This window comes from Psammomys obesus, unplaced genomic scaffold (assembly GCF_907164565.1).
Source record: "Psammomys obesus unplaced genomic scaffold, mPsaObe1.curated_primary_1811, whole genome shotgun sequence".
Classification (NCBI taxonomy): Eukaryota; Metazoa; Chordata; class Mammalia; order Rodentia; family Muridae; genus Psammomys; species Psammomys obesus.
The window spans coordinates 5,891,693-5,913,504 of record NW_026596131.1 but is presented as its reverse complement, the minus strand read 5'-3'; the positions used below and the strand labels follow the sequence as shown (position 1 = coordinate 5,913,504).

Genomic DNA, 21,812 nt, shown 5'->3' with positions numbered 1-21,812 from the left:
CTCCTCCTCCTCCTCCTCCTCCTCCTCCTTCGGCACCTCTATTTTTAAAGTCAGTTAAGGTGGCCATACTATGTAGCCATTCTGTAATCTCACAGATAACGGACAATTATAATTGTCCTTCCTTTCAACTTATTGATCATATAAGTGTCTCATACTGTGATTTTGGTCTTGTTTGCTGATACAACTCAAACACCACGAGAAGGCTTGATATATCCTAGCACTCAATTAATACTGGTAAAAGTATTCTTTTTTTTTTTTTTTTTTTTTTTTTTTTGCTCCTGTCTATTATACCTTCTCTGCTCAAGAACAGAGACTGTTCTTCCTATGTGCATTTTCTATGTAAGAGGCCATGGCGAGTGCTCCAACCCATCCAACCCAGAGCAGACATTTGTAAACACGTGAAAAAATGGTGAATCAATGAGAAGCAAAAATAGACAACTTTTATTCTTGTTTACTCTTATTTCAGGTGACACAAAACTGCTAATCTTCCATTCTCTTTCTTTTTATAGAAAGATGTTACTTGCTTTTTTTTTTTTTAATCCCTAAAAGTTTCTCATTCTTTGACTTTTCCCCCAGTGCTTTAGCTGACAAAATCTATTTATCTCCTTTGTTTCTTAATGGTAGTGACATCTTAGGCAAATGGCTTCTCTGCAAATTAAGTGTAGATTTAAATGCTCTTTGTTTTGGATGTTGGCCAAAGCCTTAGGCAATATGTGATGTAATTCAGTTTTTCCTCAAGACTCAATTTCAAAATTTTAAAAATCTAGTTTGATATATATACTTTCCTCATTTTTACTTCACAATAGTTTATATTACTTTGATATATTTCCACCTCTATATTTTATGTTTACACAAATCTTTACTTTTACTTCATTTTTAAAAGATATGTTTTCACTGAGTGCAGAGCTCTAAGCTGCCAGGTTTGTCTTTATTTCTATAGTATAACCCTGCTGTTTTTAATGTCATTTAAATGTATGACACCATCATCTTCCGGTTTGCATGGTCTCCAACAGGAAGCGTCTGTTTATTCTCATTAAATATCAGTTGTATTTTTAGCACCTTTTAAGACTTTTATCTTTTCATTGCCTTTAAGCCTTCATTTTGAAATGAATTTGTTTTGTGTGTGTGTATTTATATGCACATGCTAATATTTGGATTTCCTTAAACTTTTTAAATTTATGACTGTAATTTTCATCAATTCTGGGAAAAATGGGAAATTATTTAATTTTGTTTACTTTCTCTGTTCTTTCAGGAATCCCTTTTGCATGAGTATTAGGCTAATTGAAATTATCTCATAGCTAGCTCTCTAGCTTTTTATTTTTATTTTTATTGTGCCAAACCAGTTGACATGACAGGAGGAACTTATAGAGAAATTAAACGTACTCTGATTATAGTAATTAGGTTTTCCTGCTCTTCATAGTGTTTGAACTGATGTGTTGTGCCCTTTCCACTCTTTCTTATGGCCCACCAAATAATTTTGCTCAGTTATGTTCTGTTTTCCATAAAAACGTTCGGTTAGTAATTAGTAATTATTTAATTGACTGTTTAAACCCATAATATATTTGGATATGTACTTAGTAATTTCTTACCATTAGTAATTTCTTAGTGGCTATATAGTAGCTCAAAATATATCTGGATCTAACATTTTGTATAGCTGGAAATTAGAAAAGCCTTTAATTTTACATTATAATTTCTCTTCATTTTCCCTCAAATTTTTGTTGCTCGCATAGTTAATTTAATATAAATATCTTTGTGCTTCTTCGCCTTTATATTTCCAATGCCGACCCACTTAAGACAGTGTTCGTTGTGTTGAGATGTTTAGATCCATGTTTAGAGGTGAAGAGGGACTTTAGAGCAGTGGCTGATCCGATATGCAATTACATTGGTTAAACAGGTGACTATGGACGGCGGCACTCGCCCTTGTTTTTCCTGAAGTCCTCCTTTTGGTCACCCCAAAATCGACCTGAGCGGATGGCCCTGGACAATGAAATGGACTATGAGTTTTCTGACGACTCTTTCGAACCTGTGTCTACAGAATTCCACGGGAAGGAGGCTATCAGGTGAGGTCACAGGTAGCGTGGGTGAAGGTCAGATCTGGGAAATGCTATCCTCAGCCTAAAGCCCGCTCCATCGCGCAGTTAAACCGCGGCGTAGACCCTCCTTTGAGTCCTGCATGGGGCTCTCACCTAAACCTCATCTACATTGCCTGCAATTTTCTGTCCTGAGTTCTTTTTTTTTTTTTTTTTTTTAACTATAAAATGCTGCTTTTGGTGACAAACTTTAGACTTCAGATCCTAGCAGCCACAATACAAACTCCTCTCTGCCTGTCGTTTACTGTTTCTATTCTATTCTCTTTTATTTTTCTTAGCTTCAGGGATTCACTCCTCAACCTTATTAGTTATAGCACTCATTTTCCCTTTACTCATCTTAATATTTCTTCCCTTATGCATTCATTGTTTCTACAAAGAAGACAAAGGAAAAGGGATGAGGGAAGTGAAAGGCCTGGAGAAGAACAGGCCTTTCAGCCAAGCCTCTCTGTGATCTGGGTTACAATCAAATTCTTGTTTCATGTGTGCCTGTTGCATTTATTTCAAATAAGGAAGAAATCCTCAAGGTCTTTATGTTTGCAACTCTTACTTTAAACAATGTTTTTGATTTCTTCTTTGAGAACTTTATAAATATGCATGGTGTATTTTAATCATATCCACACCACACTAGCTGCTTCCAACTTTGTCTGCTCCCCTCTAAAATGTCCTCCTCCCAAATTAATATTCTCCTCATTAAAAAAAAATAACAATTACTTCCCATTCAGTCCAATCCGTGTTGCCCTTTTGCAAAACATGAATACTGTGAGGCTACCCACCAGAGAATGGGCAACCTGTCAGTGGTCACACCCCCAAAGGAAAATGACTGTGTCTCTTGGCAGCCATCAACTGCTAGCAGTTCCTCAAGTAGTAGTATCTTTCACGAGTCTATTCTTCATTCATGATGGAATTTTTACTTGCTTGACCTTGTGCAGATAGCCACAGCTCCTGTGAGTTCTTGAGTGATGGCCACGCCGTGACCAGAAATTGAATTTTACAGCAATCCTCCGCACCTTCCATCTTTTTCATTCTTTCTGTCTCCTGTTCTGCTATGTTCCCTGAACTTGGGGAGAAAGTGTTGGTATTTTATCATTTCTAATCCTAACTTTCAATTTCTAACTTTTAACCTGTTCCGTAGTTATCCTTCTTGTCCTGAGTTTGGATAATTTTTAACATCAGGCAGAGAAAGTCATATCAAGATGATGTTTTTTTTTTTTTTTTAAATTTGTTTTTGTTTTTGTTTTTTTGTCTACTGGTCTCTTTCATTTTCTCTTTGCTATATCATTTTTAAAAAAGCGATGTGGAAGAATTAGGAGTTAAGGTTAAAATGGAAGTAAGACATTTATTTTCATTTTATTTAAAACATTTTTATTTTCTTGAAATATATTTTGGTTATATTCTTTTTCCTCCCCAACTCTTTCCTGATCTTCCCAAACTCTCTACCTACCCAACTTTATGCTTCATGTTCTTTCTCTTTTTCAACCACACAAAAGAAAAGCAAATCAAACCAACAAAAACCAGTAAGACAAAAAAGTGCCAAAACAAAACAAAATTAACCTACCCACCAAAACAATACAACAACAAAAAACTCAATGGAATTCCTTTTGTGTTGGCCAGCTACTCCTGGACTTGGGGCTTGCCCTGGAGTGTTTTTGAGATACCCGCTGGCACTCCGTGGGAGAAAAATTACTTTCCCTTTCCCAGTGGGTATCAGTTGCAAACAGCTTCTTGGCTAGAATGGGAGCTATGTCTGCCTCTCCACTCTGGGATTTTGTCTGGTTCAAATCTGGGCAGGGCTTGTACATGCTGTCACAGTTTCTGTGAGTTCATATGTACATCAGCCCTGTTGTGTCTAGATCAGTGGTTCTCAACCTTCCTGATGCTCAACCCTTTAATACAGTTCCTCATGTTGTGCTGACTCCCAACCAAACAAATATTTCGTTGCTACCTTATAACTACAGTTTTGCTGCTGTTATGAATCATAAATATCTGATATTCAAGACATCTGATATGGGACCCCAAAGACCCCCAAAGAGGTAGCCACAGGATGAAAGCTGGGGTCTAGAAGATGCTGTTTCTTTGGAGTCATTTGCCATGTCTGGCTCTCACAATCCTGCTGTATCCTTTTCTTCATAGATCTCTGAGCCTTGCTTGAGGGGAGAGGTTTGATAAAGACATCTCCTTTAAAGTTGAGTGATCCAAAGTCTCTCACTGTCTGCACAATGCCTGGTTGTCTCTGTGTTAATTACCATCCGCTGTGAAGAGAAGCTGGGAGAACTCTATTGTAACCAACATACACGAACCCTGAGTTGTGTGAGAAAAGACAGTAAAAAACGACTGTATATTTACCTGATAGAGTAGAACCAAAGAGATAACATGACTACATTTTCAGAGCTACAAAGATTTTTTAAATTGCAACATATAGAATTTAGTATTTAACAGTACTTAGATTATTGTTGGTTACATTCCTCCTAGTAGCCATAATCATCATTACATAATGAATAGCATGCAATACTTTTCCACTTCCTCAACATGCAACATGAAACACTTTGTTAGTCTTCAGACTAACTGCAATGTAAGTATTGTTGGTATTTCCCCTTTCAGAGCAGGAAAACAGAGCTGTAAGAAATAACTACATTTGTCAGTTATTTAATGGTTAAAGTGCAATGATAGCTATTGCTTCTTGCTGTTCTTTCCTGCCTGACTGACCTGAAAAGAGTCTGGTCTTCATGAAGAAGGTGTCTCTAATATTTATGAGTTTCTATGTTTCCTACCCAGCCTTGTCATGTTAGTTGTTTATGCTATATCATTGTCTAGCTTCCCCATCACTACATATGGTTCAGCTCAGGAATAATGCTCACCAGAAAAACAGTGTCCAAGCCTTAGCCCAGACCAATGAAGCAGCCTTTTCTCCAGCTGAGCCTAGGCTTGCTAGTCTAGGACCATTGCTCCCTAACCATGGCTAAGTGAAGTTCACATGTTCTCCCTCAAATTCTTGCAACCCAAACTCACCCAAAGATTTCAGCCAAACTCGGAGTTAGGTAATAAAGTGCTGGAGAGATGGCTCGGCCACTAAAGGATAGGCTCCCAACCAAAAATAGAAGATTAATAAAGAAAGCCATTGCCTTTTAAAAACTGTATCTCTTGCTCTCTTTCTCAGAATCAGAAGTCTTACAAAAGACTATGTAGAAAGGTCTAAACGCACAGAAGCTTTGAAAGGTAAGTAACTAAGAAAAATCTTGGCTTTTAATCAGTTAACTTTTCTCTCAGCAAGCAATTCTAGATTGTGTAAACGAGTGTTGAATCTCACGGTTTCCCTCGTTTGTTCCTAACTGAACTAATATCGCCATGCTGAGTAATTTTTGTGAAGTGAAGAAAATAGAGTATTAATTTTGTTTTAATGCATGAATAAATATATGCTTCATAAATTTTAGACACATGTAAATACACAAGCGCCCTGGACTAAACCTACATTTGTGATTTTATACCTCTATGCTCTTTCCCTCCCAGATCTGACATTGGATATATATAAAAGCCAGATTACTGCGATCCTTGGTCACAGTGGAGCTGGGAAATCAACACTGCTGAACATTCTAAGTGGGTTGTGTGTTCCCACCAAAGGTAAGAGAGATTCCTCAGTGTTGGCAACTGAATTACCTGTGCTTTTGTAAGATAGTGTGAGCATTAAGCACAAACAGATAATTCAACTCACATATAATCTATATTATGCTTTTACAAAATGTATATGGCATTAACTGAAATGTAAAGAATTTTAGTATTTTGGAATATTCAAAATTTTATAGAATTAACAGTTTCAATAGATATTGATCACACATCTTGACCACATCTTTCTGTATAAAGTAACCTCAAAACACAGAAACTTTTAAAATATCAATCACATATTACTTCATCATGATTAGAGGGGTCGACTCTCAGTCTTACTACTTTGACTATAGCTTCTGGCCTAGGATGGCTTGTCAGAGATTTTAGCTAGGCTATTCTCTCCGTTTCTCTGTCTCGCTCTGTCTCTGTGTATCTCTGTCTTTGTCTCTTCCTCTCTCTCTCTCTCTCTCTCTCTCTCTCTCTCTCATCTGTCTCTTGCAAATTTCTAGGACTGATGTTATAAGGACTTTGAGCAGCAAAAAAGAATCAATGCCAATGTAAAACAACATTTTTCTGTTCTCTTTGGCTGTAATTGGCTCATATTCCATCACTCAAAACAAGTGACATACATAGCTGAGAGAGTGGAGAAACTGACTTCATTTAGTGATGGTAAAAAGGTAGACTTCATCATATTCTCAAATACAGATAAGGTAGAATATCAAAATGAAACTTGGAAAAGAAAAATCATGGGAGTAAGATAAAATCACGTATCTAATTTCATTTTGTAAATTTATTGTAAGAATTTTTAAATTTATATTGTGTTAAGGATGCCATGCTGTCTTGATAATGCCTTTTGAAACCCTTGTTTATAGGTTGTGTCACTATCTATAATAATAAACTCTCAGAAATGATTGACCTGGAAAGTATCAGCAAACTCACTGGAGTTTGTCCACAGTGTAACGTACAATTTGACTTCCTCACCGTAAGAGAAAATCTTAGGCTATTTGCTAAGATAAAGGGGATTCAAGCACATGAAGTGGATAATGAGGTACATGATATTTTAAGATTTACATAAAAATTCAAAGTGCTATTAAAATGGTTAATCTGCTTTATTTTGATTTTGGTTGCATTGAATTACCTATACATAAATCAATGTATGAAGACTGGCTGCAAAAATGTAGGAATTCCAAACACCTGTGTGCAACTTGTGGTGGTGTCCTATCTTATTAAGTATACTCTTTTAGTTTTAACAAACCTTATGTAAGAAATGGGATTTTCTTCATTTTCAAATGAGAGTGAATTATGAAGTGGTAGATAATTATCCCCAAGTCATATATCAAGTAAACATGGAGTCATTGACAGTAGATATTACTGCTTATTGCAAACCATTGCACTTTATTGTATAGTGTTAAGAGTTTTCAAAAAACTCTAGTTATGGTCGAATCCCTTTTTGTGTATGTGCAGGTACAAAGAGTTTTGCTGGAACTGGAAATGAAAAATATTCAGGATATTATTGTTCAAAACCTAAGTGGTGGACAAAAGAGAAAACTGACTTTTGCAATTGCCATTTTAGGAGACCCTCAGGTAAGTCAGACCAGATTGTATAAGAGGATATTAGCTTATAGCCATCTCAGACCTAAAGAAGTTAAACACTAAGGAGGAGCCTAGGGAGGATGCTTAAATCTCATTCAGAATGGTAAACAGGATAGATACCAGAAGCCGTGGAAGAGAGGAAACAGGATGAGAGCCTACTATAGAGGGTCCTCTGAAAGGGTCTACCCAACTGTGGAGCAAGGCATATGCTGAAACTAACAACCAAACTTTGGGCAGAGCACAGGGAGTCTTATGGGGGAAGAAAGGGGTGGGAATAGAGGGACTTTGAGAGGACAGGAGCCCCACGAGGAGGCCAACAAAGCTAAAAGATCTGAGCTGAGGGCTTCGAGCAGAGACTGATGCACCAACAGAGGACCATGACTGGAGAGTACCTAGACCCTTTGCTCAGATGTGGCTGATTGGCAGTTCAGTCTCCATGTGGATCTCTTTTTTCTTTTTTTTGAATTTTATTTTTTTCTTATCAGTTACATTTTATTAACTCTGTATCCCAGCCGTGTCCCGATCCCTCATTCCCTCCCAGTCCCTTCCTCCCTCCCTCCCTCATCTCCACCGTGCTCCTTGCCAAGTCCACTGATAGGGGGGACCTCCTCCCCATTCATCTGATCCTGTTTTATCAGGTATCCTCAGGACTGGCTGCAAAGCTCTCCTCTGTGGTCTAACAGGACTGCTCCTCCCTTGGGGGGTGGGGAGGCCAAAGAGCCAGTCATTGAGTTCCTGTTAGAAATAGTCCTTGTTCCCCTCACTATGGGAAACCAATTGGTTACTGAGCTACCACAGGCTACATCTGAGCAGAGGTTCTAGGTTATATTCATACATGGTCCTAGGTTAAATGTCAGTCTCAGAAAAGACCCTGTGCCCAGATATATTTGGTCCTTGTGGAGCTTTCCCTATCAGACTAACTCCCCTTCTTTCTTATGATTCCCTGTACTCTGCCAAAGGTTTGGTCATGAGTCTTTGCTTTGAAAACACTGCTAGTTAGAGTCTTTCAAATGCACTCAGTAGACTCCTGTCATACGTTCAATGCACATCCCATCTGTCTTTCTAAACGAGGATTGATCATCTTACCCCATGTCCACTCTCTTGATTATCTTTTTTAGGTGTATAGATTTCATTATGTTTATCACATCTTATAGGTTTATATAAGTGAGTATATACCATGTTTGTCTTTCTCCTTCTGCGATATTTCACTCAGGATGATCTTTTCTAGCTCCCACCATTTGCCTGCAAATTTCATGATTTCCTCCTTTTTGATTGCTGAGTAGTATTCCATTGTGTAAAAATACCACAATTTCTGTACCCATTCCTCCGTTGATGGACATCTGGGTTGTTTCCAGATTCTGGCTATTACAAATAAAGCTGCTATAAACATGGTTGAGCAAATATCCCTTTTGTGTACTTGAGCAAACTTTGGGTATATACCTAGCAGTGGTATAGCTGGGTCTTGAGGAAGCACTATTCCTAAGTGTCTTAGAAAGCGCCAGATAGATTTCCAGAGTGGTTGTACCAGTTTACATTCCCACCAGCAGTGGAGGAGGGTTCCCCTTTCTCCACAACCTCTCCAGTACGTGTTGTCCCTTGAGGTTTTCATCTTGGCCATTCTGATGGGTGTAAGGTGATATCTCAGGGTCGTTTTGATTTGCATTTCCCTGATGGCTAATGAGGATGAGCATTTCTTTAAGTGTTTCTCTGCCATTTGATATTCTTCTGTCGAGAATTCTCTGTTTAGCTCTGTTCCCCATTTTTTAGGTGGATTACTTGGTTTGCTGCTTTTCAGCTTCTTTAGTTCTTTGTATATACTGGATATTAGTCCTCTGTCAGATAAAGGGTGAGTGAAGATTCTTTCCCAATCTGTAGGCAGTCGTTTTGTTTTGATGACGGTGTCCTTTGCTTTACAGAAGCTTTTCAGTTTCATGAGGTCCCATTTATTGATTGTTGCTCTTAGAGCCTGTGCTGTTGGTGTTCTGTTCAGGAAGTTGTCTCCTGTGCCGATGAGTTCTAGGCTGTTCCCCACTATTTCTTCTAACAGATTTAGAGTATCTGGTTTTATGTTGAGGTCTTTGATCCACTTGGACTTTAGTTTTGTGCAGGGTGATAAATATAGATCTATTTTCATTTTTCTGCATGTGGACATCCAGTTGGACCAGCACCGTTTGTTGAAGATGCTGTCTTTTTTCCATTGAATGGTTTTGGCTTCTTTGTCAAAAATCGAGTATTCATAGGTGTGTGGGTTTATTTCTGGGTCTTCTATGCGGTTCCATTGATCCTCCTTTCTGTTTTTATGCCAATACCATGCAGTTTTTATTGCTGTTGCTCTGTAGTACAACTTGAGATCGGGGATGGAGATACCACCAGATGATCTGTTGTTCTACAGGATTGTTTTGGAGATTCTGGGATTTTTGTTTCTCCATATGAAGCTGAGAATCTTTTTTTTCAAGGTCTGTAAAGAATTGAGTTGGTATTTTGATGGGAATTGCATTGAATCTGTAGATTGCTTTTGGCAGGATGGCCATTTTCACAATGTTAATCCTACCAATCCATGAGCACGGGAGATCTTTCCATCTTCTGAGATCTTCTTTAATTTCTTTCTTCAGAGACTTGAAGTTTTTCTCAAACAGGTCTTTAATTTGCTTGGTTAGTGTCACCCCAAGGTACTTTATGTTATTAGTGGCTATTGTGAAGGGTGTTGTTTCCCTATTTTCTTTCTCGGCCCTTTTGTCTTAGGTATACAGGAGGGCTTCTGATTTTTTTGAGTTGATTTTGTATCCTGCCACTTTGCTGAAGGTGTTTCTCAGCTGGAGGAGTTCTCTGGTTGAATTTTTGGGGTCACTCATATATACTATCATATCATCTGTGAATAGTGACACTTTGACCTCTTCCTTTCCGATTTGTATCCCCTTGATCTCCTTTAGTTGTCTTATTGCTCTGGCTACGACTTCAAGTACTATGTTGAAGAGGTATGAAGAGAGTGGGCAGCCTTGTCTTGTCCCTGATTTCAGTGGGGTTGATTTAAGTTTCTCTCCATTGAGTTTGATGTTGGCTATAGGCTTGCTGTATATTGCCTTTACTATGTTTAGATATGTGCCTTGTATTCCTGGTCTCTCCAAGACTTTAAACATGAATGGGTGTTGGACTTTGTCAAATGCTTTTTCAGCATCTAAGGAGATGATCATGTGGTTTTTCTCCTTCAGTTTGCTTATGTGGTGGATTACATTGATGGATTTCCGTATGTTGAACCACCCTTGCATGCCTGGGATGAAGCCTACTTGGTCGTGGTGGATGATACCTTTGATGTGTTCTTGGATTCGGTTTGCAAGTATTTTATTGAGTATTTTTGCGTCAATGTTCATAAGAGAGATAGGTCTGAAGTTCTCTTTTTTTGTTGGGTCTTTGTGTGGTTTAGGTATCAGGGTGACTGTGGCTTCATAGAATGAGTTTGGTAATGTACCTTCTGTTTCTATTTTGTGGAATATTTTGAGGAGAATTGGTGTGAGCACTTCTTTGAAGATATGGTAGAATTCCCCGCTGAAACCATCTGGCCCAGAGCTTTTTTTGGAGGGGAGACTGTGAATAACTGCTTCAATTTCCTTGGGGGATATAGGGCTGTTCAGTCTTTCTACCTGATCTTGACTTAATGTTGGAAGATGGAATCTATCAAGAAAATTGTCCATTTCATTTAGGTTTTCAAATTTTGTGGCATATAGGCTTTTGTAGTATGACCTAATGATTGTTTGAATTTCCTCAGTGTCTGTAGTTATGTCACCTTTTTCATCTCTGATTTTGTTGATTTGGATAGATTCTCTCTGCTTTTTAGTTAGTTTGGCTAAGGGTTTGTCTATCTTGTTGATTTTCTCAAAGAACCAGCTTTTTGTTTCATTGATTCTTTGAATAGTTTTATTTGCTTCTAATTGATTGATTTCAGCCCTTAGTTTGATTATTTCCAGCCGTCTGCTCCTCTTGGGTATATCTGCTTCTTTTTTTTCTAGGGTTTTCAGTTGGGCCATTAAGTTGTTTGTATGTGATGTTACGGATTTCTTCTTGTAGGCACTTAGTGCTATAAATTTTCCCCTGAGCACTGCTTTCAATGTGTCCCATAAATTTGGGTATGTTGTGCCTTCATTTTCATTTAATTCTAGGAAGTCTTTAATTTCTTTCTTTATTTCTTCCTTGATCCAGCTGTCATTGAGTAACAAGTTGTTCAGTTTCCATGTGCGTGTAGGCTGTTTGTTATTTCTGTTGTTGTTGATGTCCAGCTTTAGTCCATGGTGGTCAGATAGAATACAAGGGATTATTTCAATCTTTTTGTATCTGTTGAGGCTTGCTTTATGACCAACTATATGGTCTATTTTGGAGAAGGTTCCATGTGGTGCTGAAAAGAAGGTGTACTCTTTTGAGTTTGGGTGAAAAGATCTGTAGACGTCTATTAGGTCCATTTGATTTAGGGGCTCTGTAAGTGTTTTTATTTCCCTATTTGTTTTCTGTCTAGTTGATCTGTCCCTTGGTGAAAGTGGAGTGTTGAAGTCTCCCACTATTAGGATATTAGGATCAATGTGTGATTTAAGCTTTAATATTGTTTCATTTACGAATGTAGGTGCTCTTGTATTTGGGGCATAGATATTCAAGATTGTGATGTCCTCTTGGTGAATTTTTCCTTTGATGAGAATATAGTGGCCCTCCTTATCTTTTTTGATTAACTTGGGTTGAAAGTCTATTTTATTAGATATTAGGATGGCTACTCCCACTTGTTTTCTGAAATCATTTGCTTGAAAGACATTTTTCCAGCCCTTTACTCTGAGGTAGTGTTTATCTTTGTTTCGTAGGTGTGTTTCTTGGATGCAACAGAATGATGGATCCTGTTTCCGCAACCATTCTGTTAGTCTGTGTCTTTTTATTGGGGGGTTGAGTCCGTTGATGTTGATAGAAACTAGTGACCAACAATTGTTACTTACTTTAGATGTGGGGTTGGTGGTGTCACTGAGTTTCATTGCTTGTATTCTTTTGGTTTTTTTGTTGTGTAGTTATCTATTTCCTCTGTTTCCTTAGATGTAGTTGTTTTCTTTGGTTTGGAGTTTCCCTTCTAGTAACTTCTGTAGAGCTGGTTTACTATGTAGATATTGTTTAAATTTGGTTTTGTCTTGGAATATCTTGAATTCTCCGTCTATGTTGATTGAAAGTTTTGCTGGGTATAGTAGTCTGGGTTGGAATCTGTGGTCCCTTAAGGACTGTATGATTTCTGTCCAGGCCCTTCTGGCTTTCATAGTTTCTGTTGAGAAATCTAGTGTGATTCTGATAGGTCTACCTTCATTTGTTACTTGGCCTTTTTCCCTTGCTGCTTTTAGAATTTTTTCTTTGTTCTGTAGGTTCAGTGTTTTGACTATGATGTGACGTGAAGAATTTCTTTTCTGGTCTATTCTACTTGGTGTTCTGTGGGCCTCTTGCATGTTTATGGCCATCTCCTTCTTTAAGTTGGGAAAGTTTTCTTCTATAATTTTCTTGAAAATATTTTCCGGACCTTTGAGCCTGATGTCTTCTTTTTCTTCTACTCCTATTATTCTTAGGTTTTGTCATATCATTGTGTCCTTGATTTCTTGGATGTTTTGTGTTTGGAACTTTTCTGATTTTATTTTTTCTTTGAGAGACGTGTCAATTTCCACAAATGTATCTTCGGCTCTGAGATTCTTTCTTCCATCTCTTGTATTCTGTTGGTAATGCTTACCTTTGAAGTTCCTGATCTTTTCTCTATGTTCTCCAGCTCCTGGTTTTTCTCTATTTGTGTTTTCTTTATTGAGTCTAATTCTGTTTTCATGTCTTGCACCATTTCCTTCATCTGTTTGAATGTGGAGTCCTGCTTTTCAATGATAGCTTCTATTTTTTGGTTCGTTTCCTCTCTATGTATCACTAATTGTGCCTCTACTTCTTTGGGTATAATTGCCTGTATTTCTATGAGAGCTTTGTTTATTTCTTCTTTATTTGCCTTCATTTGTGTGGACATTTCTTTGAGAGCTTTGTGCATTTCTTCTTTCTTTGCCTCAATTTTCGTGGTCATTTATCTGAGAGCATGATTTGTTTCCTCTTGGTTAGTCTCAATTTCTTTGGCTATTTCTCTGAGGGCTTTGTTCATTTCATCTTTATGGGCCTCTAATAGCTGGAGAAACATAGTTTTGAGGTTGTTTTCTTGTATATCTAGTGAATTGAAGTGTCCATTGTTTTGTGGGGTTGCTGGTGAGGTCATTATGTCCGGATTTTTTTGGGGAGTGTTCTTACGTCTGCCTCTAGCCATCTGGTTATTTATAATCCTCACTGTTTGTTCCTCGGGATTGTAGTTTGGGCTATGATCCTCTCTTTCTGTTTTCTGGACTGTTTTTTCAGGAAGATGAGAGAGGTTCACTGGTTTGGGAGTGTGCACTGTGGTTTCATTTTTGCCTAAGTAAGGAATGTGATGCTGGCCCTATTCGTGTGCGCTTTTAGCAGGCGCAGTATGCATGCGCGGATTCTCTTACTATTGCAGTGGCCTGCAAGCCACTATTACGCAGTTCTGACTGAGATCCAGGGATTGTTTGCCTGGATTACCCTGGTGGACCCGCAAGGCAGAGGCTTCAATGTTGGGGTCGCTATCCCAAGAATCCCTATGATGCCCACACTAGGGTTGTGGGTGGCAGGGATCTCATCTGGTTGTTTCTGTGGAGAGGCCCTGGGTCTGGGGCAAACTCGCCCTAGAAGGCTCACTCATTCTCTTGCAGGACCAGTTGGAATGCACAGGGGTTCCCCTTGCTCACTACTCTCTGATTTGGTCCTGCTGCGAAAAATGCACGGGTAGGCTAACAGTCAGCTCTGTGACACTCTGGCCGTAGGACTGAATGTCCACCTTTCCTGTGTGCTGCCTCTTTGTCCTTTCCCTCTGCCAGGAGGGGTTATGTTGACTGGTCCCTGGGTGGCGTGGGAAAGAGTTAGGCTGGGTGTTCTCAATCCCAGATCCCGGGCCCAGATCTCTCTGCCAGAAGCAGCCTGGCGGTAGAATCTATGTTTGCTGATCCCGAGAAAGTACCAGGTAGGGTTGAGTGTCCTCAGATCCAGAGCTTGGGTTTCTCTGCTAGGGGCTGCTGGGTGAGCTGGAGAGAGGGTGCTGTGTCCTTGGCAGGCTGCCTCTCTGTCCTTCCCCTCTGACCTTCCCCTCCACTAGGGCAAGCTTATGGAGGTGCTCTCAGGGGAGTGCCAGAAGGGGTTGGGGCTTCTCAGTCCGATCCTGAGCCGGGATTTCTCTGCCAGGGGTCCGGGGGGGGGGTCGCCGGTGATAGAACTTGCTGCTAGACCTTATTGCGCTGGACCCAGGATAATCTCAGGACATGTAGAATGACCACAGTCCCAGATCCTGAGCTGTAGTTTGTTTGCTAGGAGCAGCCGGCAGCACTGGAGTTCTGGCACTGTGAAGCCGCTGTGCGCCTCTTTATCCTTCTGCTCAGCCGCGGCAGGGTTATGGTGGCGTTTGGGGGAGTGCCCGAAAGGATTGGATTTTCTCAGCCCCGATCTCCGGTTGGGGTACAGACAATGTGGTCTGTGGCAGATTCTGCTGGCTGCCTCCGGCCTCCTCCCAAGAGGGAGTAGGGATTTTGAGCTGGGCGCGCAGCTGCTCTCCGCGGGCGGCGAGAGCTCAGTTGTGACGGTCCTGGGTACCCGTGGTCAGCGAGACCTTCCAGGGAAAGACTGGGTGACCCGTGATCAGTCTTGCAACTTTCTTTCCCCGTGGGGTTTTTTGTGACTGGGACTCTCAGTCTCAGGCACCCATGTGCCCACCCATCAGCCTGGGAAAGTGATCGGGACATTCAGGCTTGAAGCACCAGCCCGGAGACCCAAAGCTCGCGTTAGCCGGGTTCTCTTCTGGGTTCTGGCTGGGCAGCCGAGAGTGGACCTGACCGATTCCCACCCGAGCCTCCCCTCACCTGGGAAACACGATAGCTGTAGTTTTAGGGCCCAGAGTTCAGTCTCCTGGTCGCTGCATGGAGTGTGTTGTCCCGCTTCTCAGACACGGTGTTCTCCCGGCGCCGCCATCTTGGCCCTCTCTCCATGTGGATCTGTGAGTGAAGCTGACTGCTCTCTGATCACTCACCCTTGCCAGGCCTTGGAGGAAGAGGATCCAGGCAGTCCCGATGAGACTTAACAAGCTATGGGCAGATGGCAATAGTGGAGAATCCCTCCTTTAAATGGACTAGGGGAAGGGGTTGGGGAAGAGAGAATGAGGGTGGGACTGGGGGAAGTTGAGGGAGGAGGCTTCAATTGGCATATGTAATGAATAAATTGTGAAGAAAAAAAATTAAAATAAAAAAGATAAATTTAATTTGGAAACAAACTACCTCCTCATTCACAAAGGACATCACACACTGGATACCCAGCCTCTGTGTTGCCGGACGGTTAGTGAAGACTCTTTTGTTTGATCCCTCCTCTAGATTTTCCTACTGGACGAGCCCACTGCTGGCCTGGATCCCTTTTCAAGGCACCGGGTGTGGAATCTCCTGAAGGAACGCAAAGCAGACCGTGTGGTCCTCTTCAGCACTCAGTTCATGGACGAGGCTGACATTCTGGCCGGTAATTGGTGGCTTTCTTTATGCATCCCGATGAGGACTTAGATCTGAAATCTTAAATTATTTTCTTTGCTGCTATTTCTGTGCTGCTGGGTGCCATTTAACCAGGACCAGGATGTCTTTCTGACAAAAGTTTGAGGTGTCTATAACCCTTTCTGTCCGACATCATTGTGATGATATAAAGCATGCCCTTCTTAGGAAAGTCACTAACTTTAAGATAAATGGAATTCAGTTGAATTTCATAATTGAATAAGTCAACTTGAAAGATCTGTGCACAACCAGCTAAAGAGCATGTCAGCGTTTATCTATGTCAGAAATGGCTCATGTAATTGATTCTGTTGAGGTGTATGACACATAACTGAACTACATCATTATCAAACGTTATAGTGATTTTGATCCACAATTGCATCGTGCTTTTAAAGTTGTCTAAACAGTTTATATCTCACATGTTTCTATAATAAAAGATATCCGCCCCCCCCTTTTTTTGCTTCTTCCTCTTCAGACAGGAAAGTGTTCATCTCCAAGGGAAAGCTGAAGTGTGCAGGCTCGTCCTTGTTTCTGAAGAAGAAATGGGGGATTGGTTATCACTTAAGGTAGGCCTTCTAGGGGAGGATGGGGGTACCGGAGAACTGGGCTGGAGAAAAAGGTGGTACTGAGCAAAATCACTGAAAGAGAGAAAGAGGGGAGACACAGGGATCCTGGATATTGTATACAGGTCTGAAATTTTCAAAGAATTAATAAAAATATATTTTAAAAGAAAATTCGCGCATGCGTGTGTGTGTGTGTGTGTGTGTGTGTGTGTGTGTGTGTAGGAAGAGGTAAAGGGTGAAAGTGTGGGCAAGATTGGGATATAAAATGCCTGGAAATAGGAGAAAATCTAGTCTAGATATAGATAAGTATCTATACTATTTGATTACTCTACAGTGCTACAACTTTCTCGAACCCAACAGGATTGTATTTAACATCATTATTTTCATTAACCTAGAATAGTAATACTTTCTCTTAACTAAAATTCTACTTAGTTTCGTGGACTTGCATTAACTGACCTACCTCTTTACATCAAGTATGCATGACTTGTTTTTAAGATTGCAGCCATAAATGCTCTTTTCTGGTTATTTTTGGACGTTGGAGACTATTTTAAACAACATATTCCAATTTTTGAATGACAGCTTGCAGCTGAATGAAACATGTGTGCATGAGAGAATAACATCACTTGTCAAACAGCACATCCCTGACTCCAAATTGTCAGCAGAAAGTGAAGGAAAACTGAACTACATATTACCCCTAGAAACAACAAATAAATTTCCAGGTAATTCATTATCCATGGCTATAAAATAAAATCTACAATAATGAGTGACACGTGGCATCAAGTTGGTATGTACGAAGTATATACTAGAAGTCTGAAATGAAGCATCACCCAGAATTCTCATAATAAAACAGAGACAGAGAGAGAAGTTACTTCACAAAAGTCACTGCTGTAAAGGTGACTTCTGCCTCCAACCCTATCCTCTTAGAAGTGATGACGTGTCAAATCCTTTGGTTATTGTTTCAAATACAAGAATCTTTTTGTGTTTCCTGAGCTTTTCACAACGGTGGTGCTAAATGCAGGTTCACAGTAGCAGTGTGTTGCTTACACTGGCTAAATGGACTCATTGCTGCTTTCATTTTGAAAACTGAGTCATGTATGTATCTTACCAAACAATGAAGGATGAAGGACAGCTTACTATGTGTAAGAAAAAAATTGAAAGAACAAAGCAAATAAATAGCAATAAAAAATGAGTTTATTAAAACCTTCAAAATCTGTCAGTGAGCATATGAGAAAGTTGTAAGGATGTGTACTGACAGCCAGCACAGTGAAATATGACTGCACACGCCTTGGAGGGTATGACAGAGGTAGCCTGGATTTAGGGCTGAGCTTGTAAAAGAAACTCATTCTCAGAACTTTGACAAATTATGTGTTCGTCTCTGCATTAATCACCACCTACTATCAAAAGAAGCTTCTCTAAGGCTCCCTCCCACACACATTTTTATTTTACCTGTGTTGAAGAGGGGTGCCTGCATGCTACAGTTTGAGTGTGGCCAGAGGACAACTTGTGGAAACGTTCTCCCTTTCTGCCTTATGGCTTCCAAGAAGAAAAAAAATTGCCTTCTTTGGAGGCAAATGCCTTTACTGTCTAAGCCACCTCTCCAGCCCTAGTTCCACCTACTTTCCTGAAATTATAATTATATTTTTCTTGATGGCTAAAGAGAAAGAATTCCATTGTGTGCATGCACCATGTTTTTATTACTAAGTCATCAGTTGTTGGGTATCTAAGTTTATTCTGTTTCTTGTGAACAGAGTGTCAATGAGCATGGATGTGCAGGTATCTCTAATGGGATATAAAGTCTTTGAGTATATGCCCAGTAGTGGTGTAGCTGGGCCATTTGGTAGCTCTGCTTTGTTTGTTTTTTTGTTTGTTTGGTTGGTTGGTTTTGTTTGTGTGAGTTCTTCTTTTAGTTTTTTGAGAAATCTTCACTTTGATTTCCACAGTCCCTGAACCAATTCATACTCTCATCAAGAGTGAATAGGAGTTGCAACTTCCCCACATCCTGATAGCATTTGTTATTTGTGGGTTTGTTTGTTTGTTTGTTTGTTTGTTTAATGATCTTTCTGACTGGAATAAGATAGACTGTGAAAGTAGTTTGCATTTTCCTGGTGACCACATTTTAAGACATGTTCATTAGATCTTTATAGGGATCTTGAGAAATTTCCAGATCTGGGAATCGAGAACTATGGTGTTTCTATAACAACACTGACTGAGGTGTTCCTGAAACTGGAAGGAAAGTCAACAATTGACCAGTCAGGTGGGTAAAAAGAATGAAAGCTGTTATGCGGTGTCCATTTTGAAAATAGTAAATTTCAATAGCCATGATGTTTGTTGCTGTTCTTTGGAGTCTGTATGAATGAGGAAATCCATTGCTATGAGTTGCCATCTGTAGCATAAGTGTGCCTTGCCTAGGGTATTCAATGTTATCTGAGCCATGACTGACAAGAACTTACCAAGTGTTTATGTATCCTAGATTCTCTAAGCTGTGTCTAACAAAATCCTTTTTCTGAAACTTTTTCTTTGTTTTTTAAAATATTTTTTATTATTATCATTTATTACAATTTATTCAACTTGTATCCTGGCTGTGCCCCCCTCCCTTGTCTCCTCCCAACCCCACTCTTTCTCCCTCTTTCCTCCTATGCCCTTTTCCTAGTCTACTGATAGGGGAGGTCCTCCTCCCCTTCTGTTTGACCCTTGCCTATCAGGTCTCATCAGGACTGGCTGTATCATCTGCTTCTGTGTCCTAGCAAGGCTGCAACCTCCATGGGGAGGTGATCAGAGAGGCAGTCACTGAGTTCATGACAAAAAGGCACCTGCTCCCCTGACTAGGGGCCCCTCTTGTAGACTGAGTCCATTGGCTACATCTGAACTGTGGTTTTAGTTCCTCTCCATGCATTGTCCTTGGTTGGGGTATCATTCTCTTCAGGGCCCCCAGGGCTCAGGTTTTTTTGGCTTTGTTGGTCTCCTTTTGGAGCTCCTGTCCCCTTCAGGTCTTTCTACCTTCCCTTTACTTCCTAAGATTCCCTGCACTCTGCCCAAAGTTTGGCTATGAGTCTCAGCATCTGCTTTAATACCCTGCTGGGTAGGTTCTTTCAGAGGCCCTCTGTGATAGGTTTCTGTCCTGTTCCCTGTCTTCTTCTCCTTGTGATGTCTATGGTGTTTGTCCTTCTGAATGAGGATTGAATATCTTCCCTAGGGTCTTCCTTATTGTTTAGCTTCTTTAGGAGTATAGATTTTAGTATGTTTATCCTATATTATATTTATGAGTGAGTATATACCATGTGTGTCTTTCTGTTTCTGGGTTACCTCACTCAAGATGCTCTTTTCTAGTTCCCACCATTTGCCTGCAAATTTCATGATTTCCTTGTTTTTAATAGGTGGGTAGTATTCCATTGTGTAAAAGTACCACAATTTCTGTATCCATTCCTCCACTGAGGGACATCTGGGTTGGTTCCAGATTCTGGCTATTTTGAATAAAGCTGCTAAAAACATGGTTGAGCAAATGTCCTTGTTGTGTACTTGAGCATGTTTTGGATATAAGCCTAGGAGTAGTATAGCTGGATCTTGAGATAGCACTATTCCTAGTTTTCTGAGAAAGCACTAGACGGATTTCCAAAGTGGTTATGCAAGTTTACATTCACACCAGCAATGCAGGAGGGTTCTCCTTTCTCCACATCATCTCCAGCATGTGTTGTCACTTGAGTTTTGATCTTAGCCATTCTTATGGGTAGAAGGTGAAATCTCAGGGTCATTTTGATTTGCATCTCCCTGATGACTAAGGACATTGAGCATTTCTTTAAGTGTTTCTCTGCCATTCAATATTCCTCTATTGAGAATTCTCTGTTTAGGTCTGTACCCCATTTTTATTTGGATTACTTGGTTTGTTGGTGTTTAACTTCTTCAGTTCTTTATACATTCTGGATATTAGCCTTCTGTCAGATATAGGGTTGGTGAAGATCCTTTCCCAATCTGTAGGCTGTCATTTTGTTCTGACGACAGTGTCCTTTGCTTTACAGAAGCTTTTTAGTTTCATAAGGTCCCATTTATTGATTGTTTCTCTTAGAGCCTGTGCTGTTGGTGTTCTGTTCAGGAAGTTGTCTCCTGTGCCAATGGGTTCAAGGCTCCTTCCCACTTTTTCTTTTAACTGGTTTAGTGTGTTTGGTTTTATATTGAGGTCTTTGATCCACTTGGGCTTTAGTTTTGTGCAGGGTGATAATATGGATCTATTAGCATTTTTCTACATGTATACATCCAGTTAGACCAACACCATTTAGTAAATATGCTATCTTTTTTCCATTGTATTTTTTGGTTTCCTTGTAAAAATCAAGTATCCATAGGTGTGTGGGTTTATTTCTGCGTCTTCTATTTGATTCCATTGATCCACCATTCTGCTCTGAAACTTTTTTAAATGATACATTTAAACTCTGGACAGGTGTTAACTGATACATGGAAACAAATTTCTTTTAAAAATATTTAATTTTCAAGTGTGTGTGTGTGTGTCCACAGAGGCCAGCAGAGGCACTGGATTCCCTGGAGCCTGAGTTTTAGGCAGTTCTAAGCCACCAACATGGGTGCTGGAAAACAAAATTAGGATCTCTGTATCTGCTCTTAACCACTGAGCTGGCTCTCCAGCTTCAACACACATAAATTTCTAATGCAGGAGGCTTAGGACATTCAAATGTAAAATCAGTGATGGACATAATTCGAGAAAGGAAGTAATTTTTAAAGAAAACTGTCCTTTGACTTTCTCAATTAAAATCCACCCTTGGGCTTCACTGAAGACAAGTTGGAGACAGCACAACAGAGGGAGGGGCGTGTGCTTTTCCAGCGAGAACCCCACTAACCCTCGAGGGTGTTTCCTGCCCACTTCCTGGGTTCAGCGTGGTTTGGAGTTCCTTCAGAAATAAAGTCCATTCTGGTACTACTTGCCCTCACAAGTACTTGAGTTGGTGACTCCAGCACAAGTTTCCTGTGGGCAGACAGGGAAAGAAGCATGTAGTAGGGACGCTATCTGTCTCCCTGTCAGAGACCCTAATGAAACGTTCAGCATCAGCTGCCCTGAAACAAGTGTGCAAAGCATGATTCAGAGTGTTTTCATTACCCAAAAAGCTGCTCTGTGCCCTCTGCAAGTATCACCCCAAGAGATGTCCCTTAAGCCACCTGTACTTTTCTCTGCTCTGTGGCTTAATATAAATGGGAAAACACTGTTTGCATTCTTGTAGGTCAGTTCTGCTGTTGAATGTATCAGAATACAAGCATTCTCAGTGTGTGCTGTTATACCCCGCAGTTTTCTTTCTTTCTTTCTTTCTTTCTTTCTTTCTTTCTTTCTTTCTTTCTTTCTTTCTTTCTTT

At 40.1% G+C, this 21,812-nt stretch overlaps 1 protein-coding gene across 2 annotated transcripts in view; it reads left to right on the top strand.

The window, feature by feature from the left end:
- Positions 1 to 21,812, top strand: part of LOC129665621 (ABC-type organic anion transporter ABCA8A-like) — a 76,569-nt gene that overhangs the window by 19,300 nt on the left and 35,457 nt on the right. For both annotated transcript variants that reach the window (XM_055592407.1, XM_055592406.1), the window contains exons 10-18: positions 1,895 to 2,060; positions 5,245 to 5,303; positions 5,595 to 5,705; positions 6,560 to 6,735; positions 7,152 to 7,271; positions 15,740 to 15,878; positions 16,377 to 16,467; positions 17,044 to 17,183; positions 18,599 to 18,718. In XM_055592407.1, the coding sequence (XP_055448382.1) occupies positions 1,895 to 2,060; positions 5,245 to 5,303; positions 5,595 to 5,705; positions 6,560 to 6,735; positions 7,152 to 7,271; positions 15,740 to 15,878; positions 16,377 to 16,467; positions 17,044 to 17,183; positions 18,599 to 18,718 (1,122 nt within the window). The remainder of the gene's footprint in view (positions 1 to 1,894; positions 2,061 to 5,244; positions 5,304 to 5,594; positions 5,706 to 6,559; positions 6,736 to 7,151; positions 7,272 to 15,739; positions 15,879 to 16,376; positions 16,468 to 17,043; positions 17,184 to 18,598; positions 18,719 to 21,812) is intronic.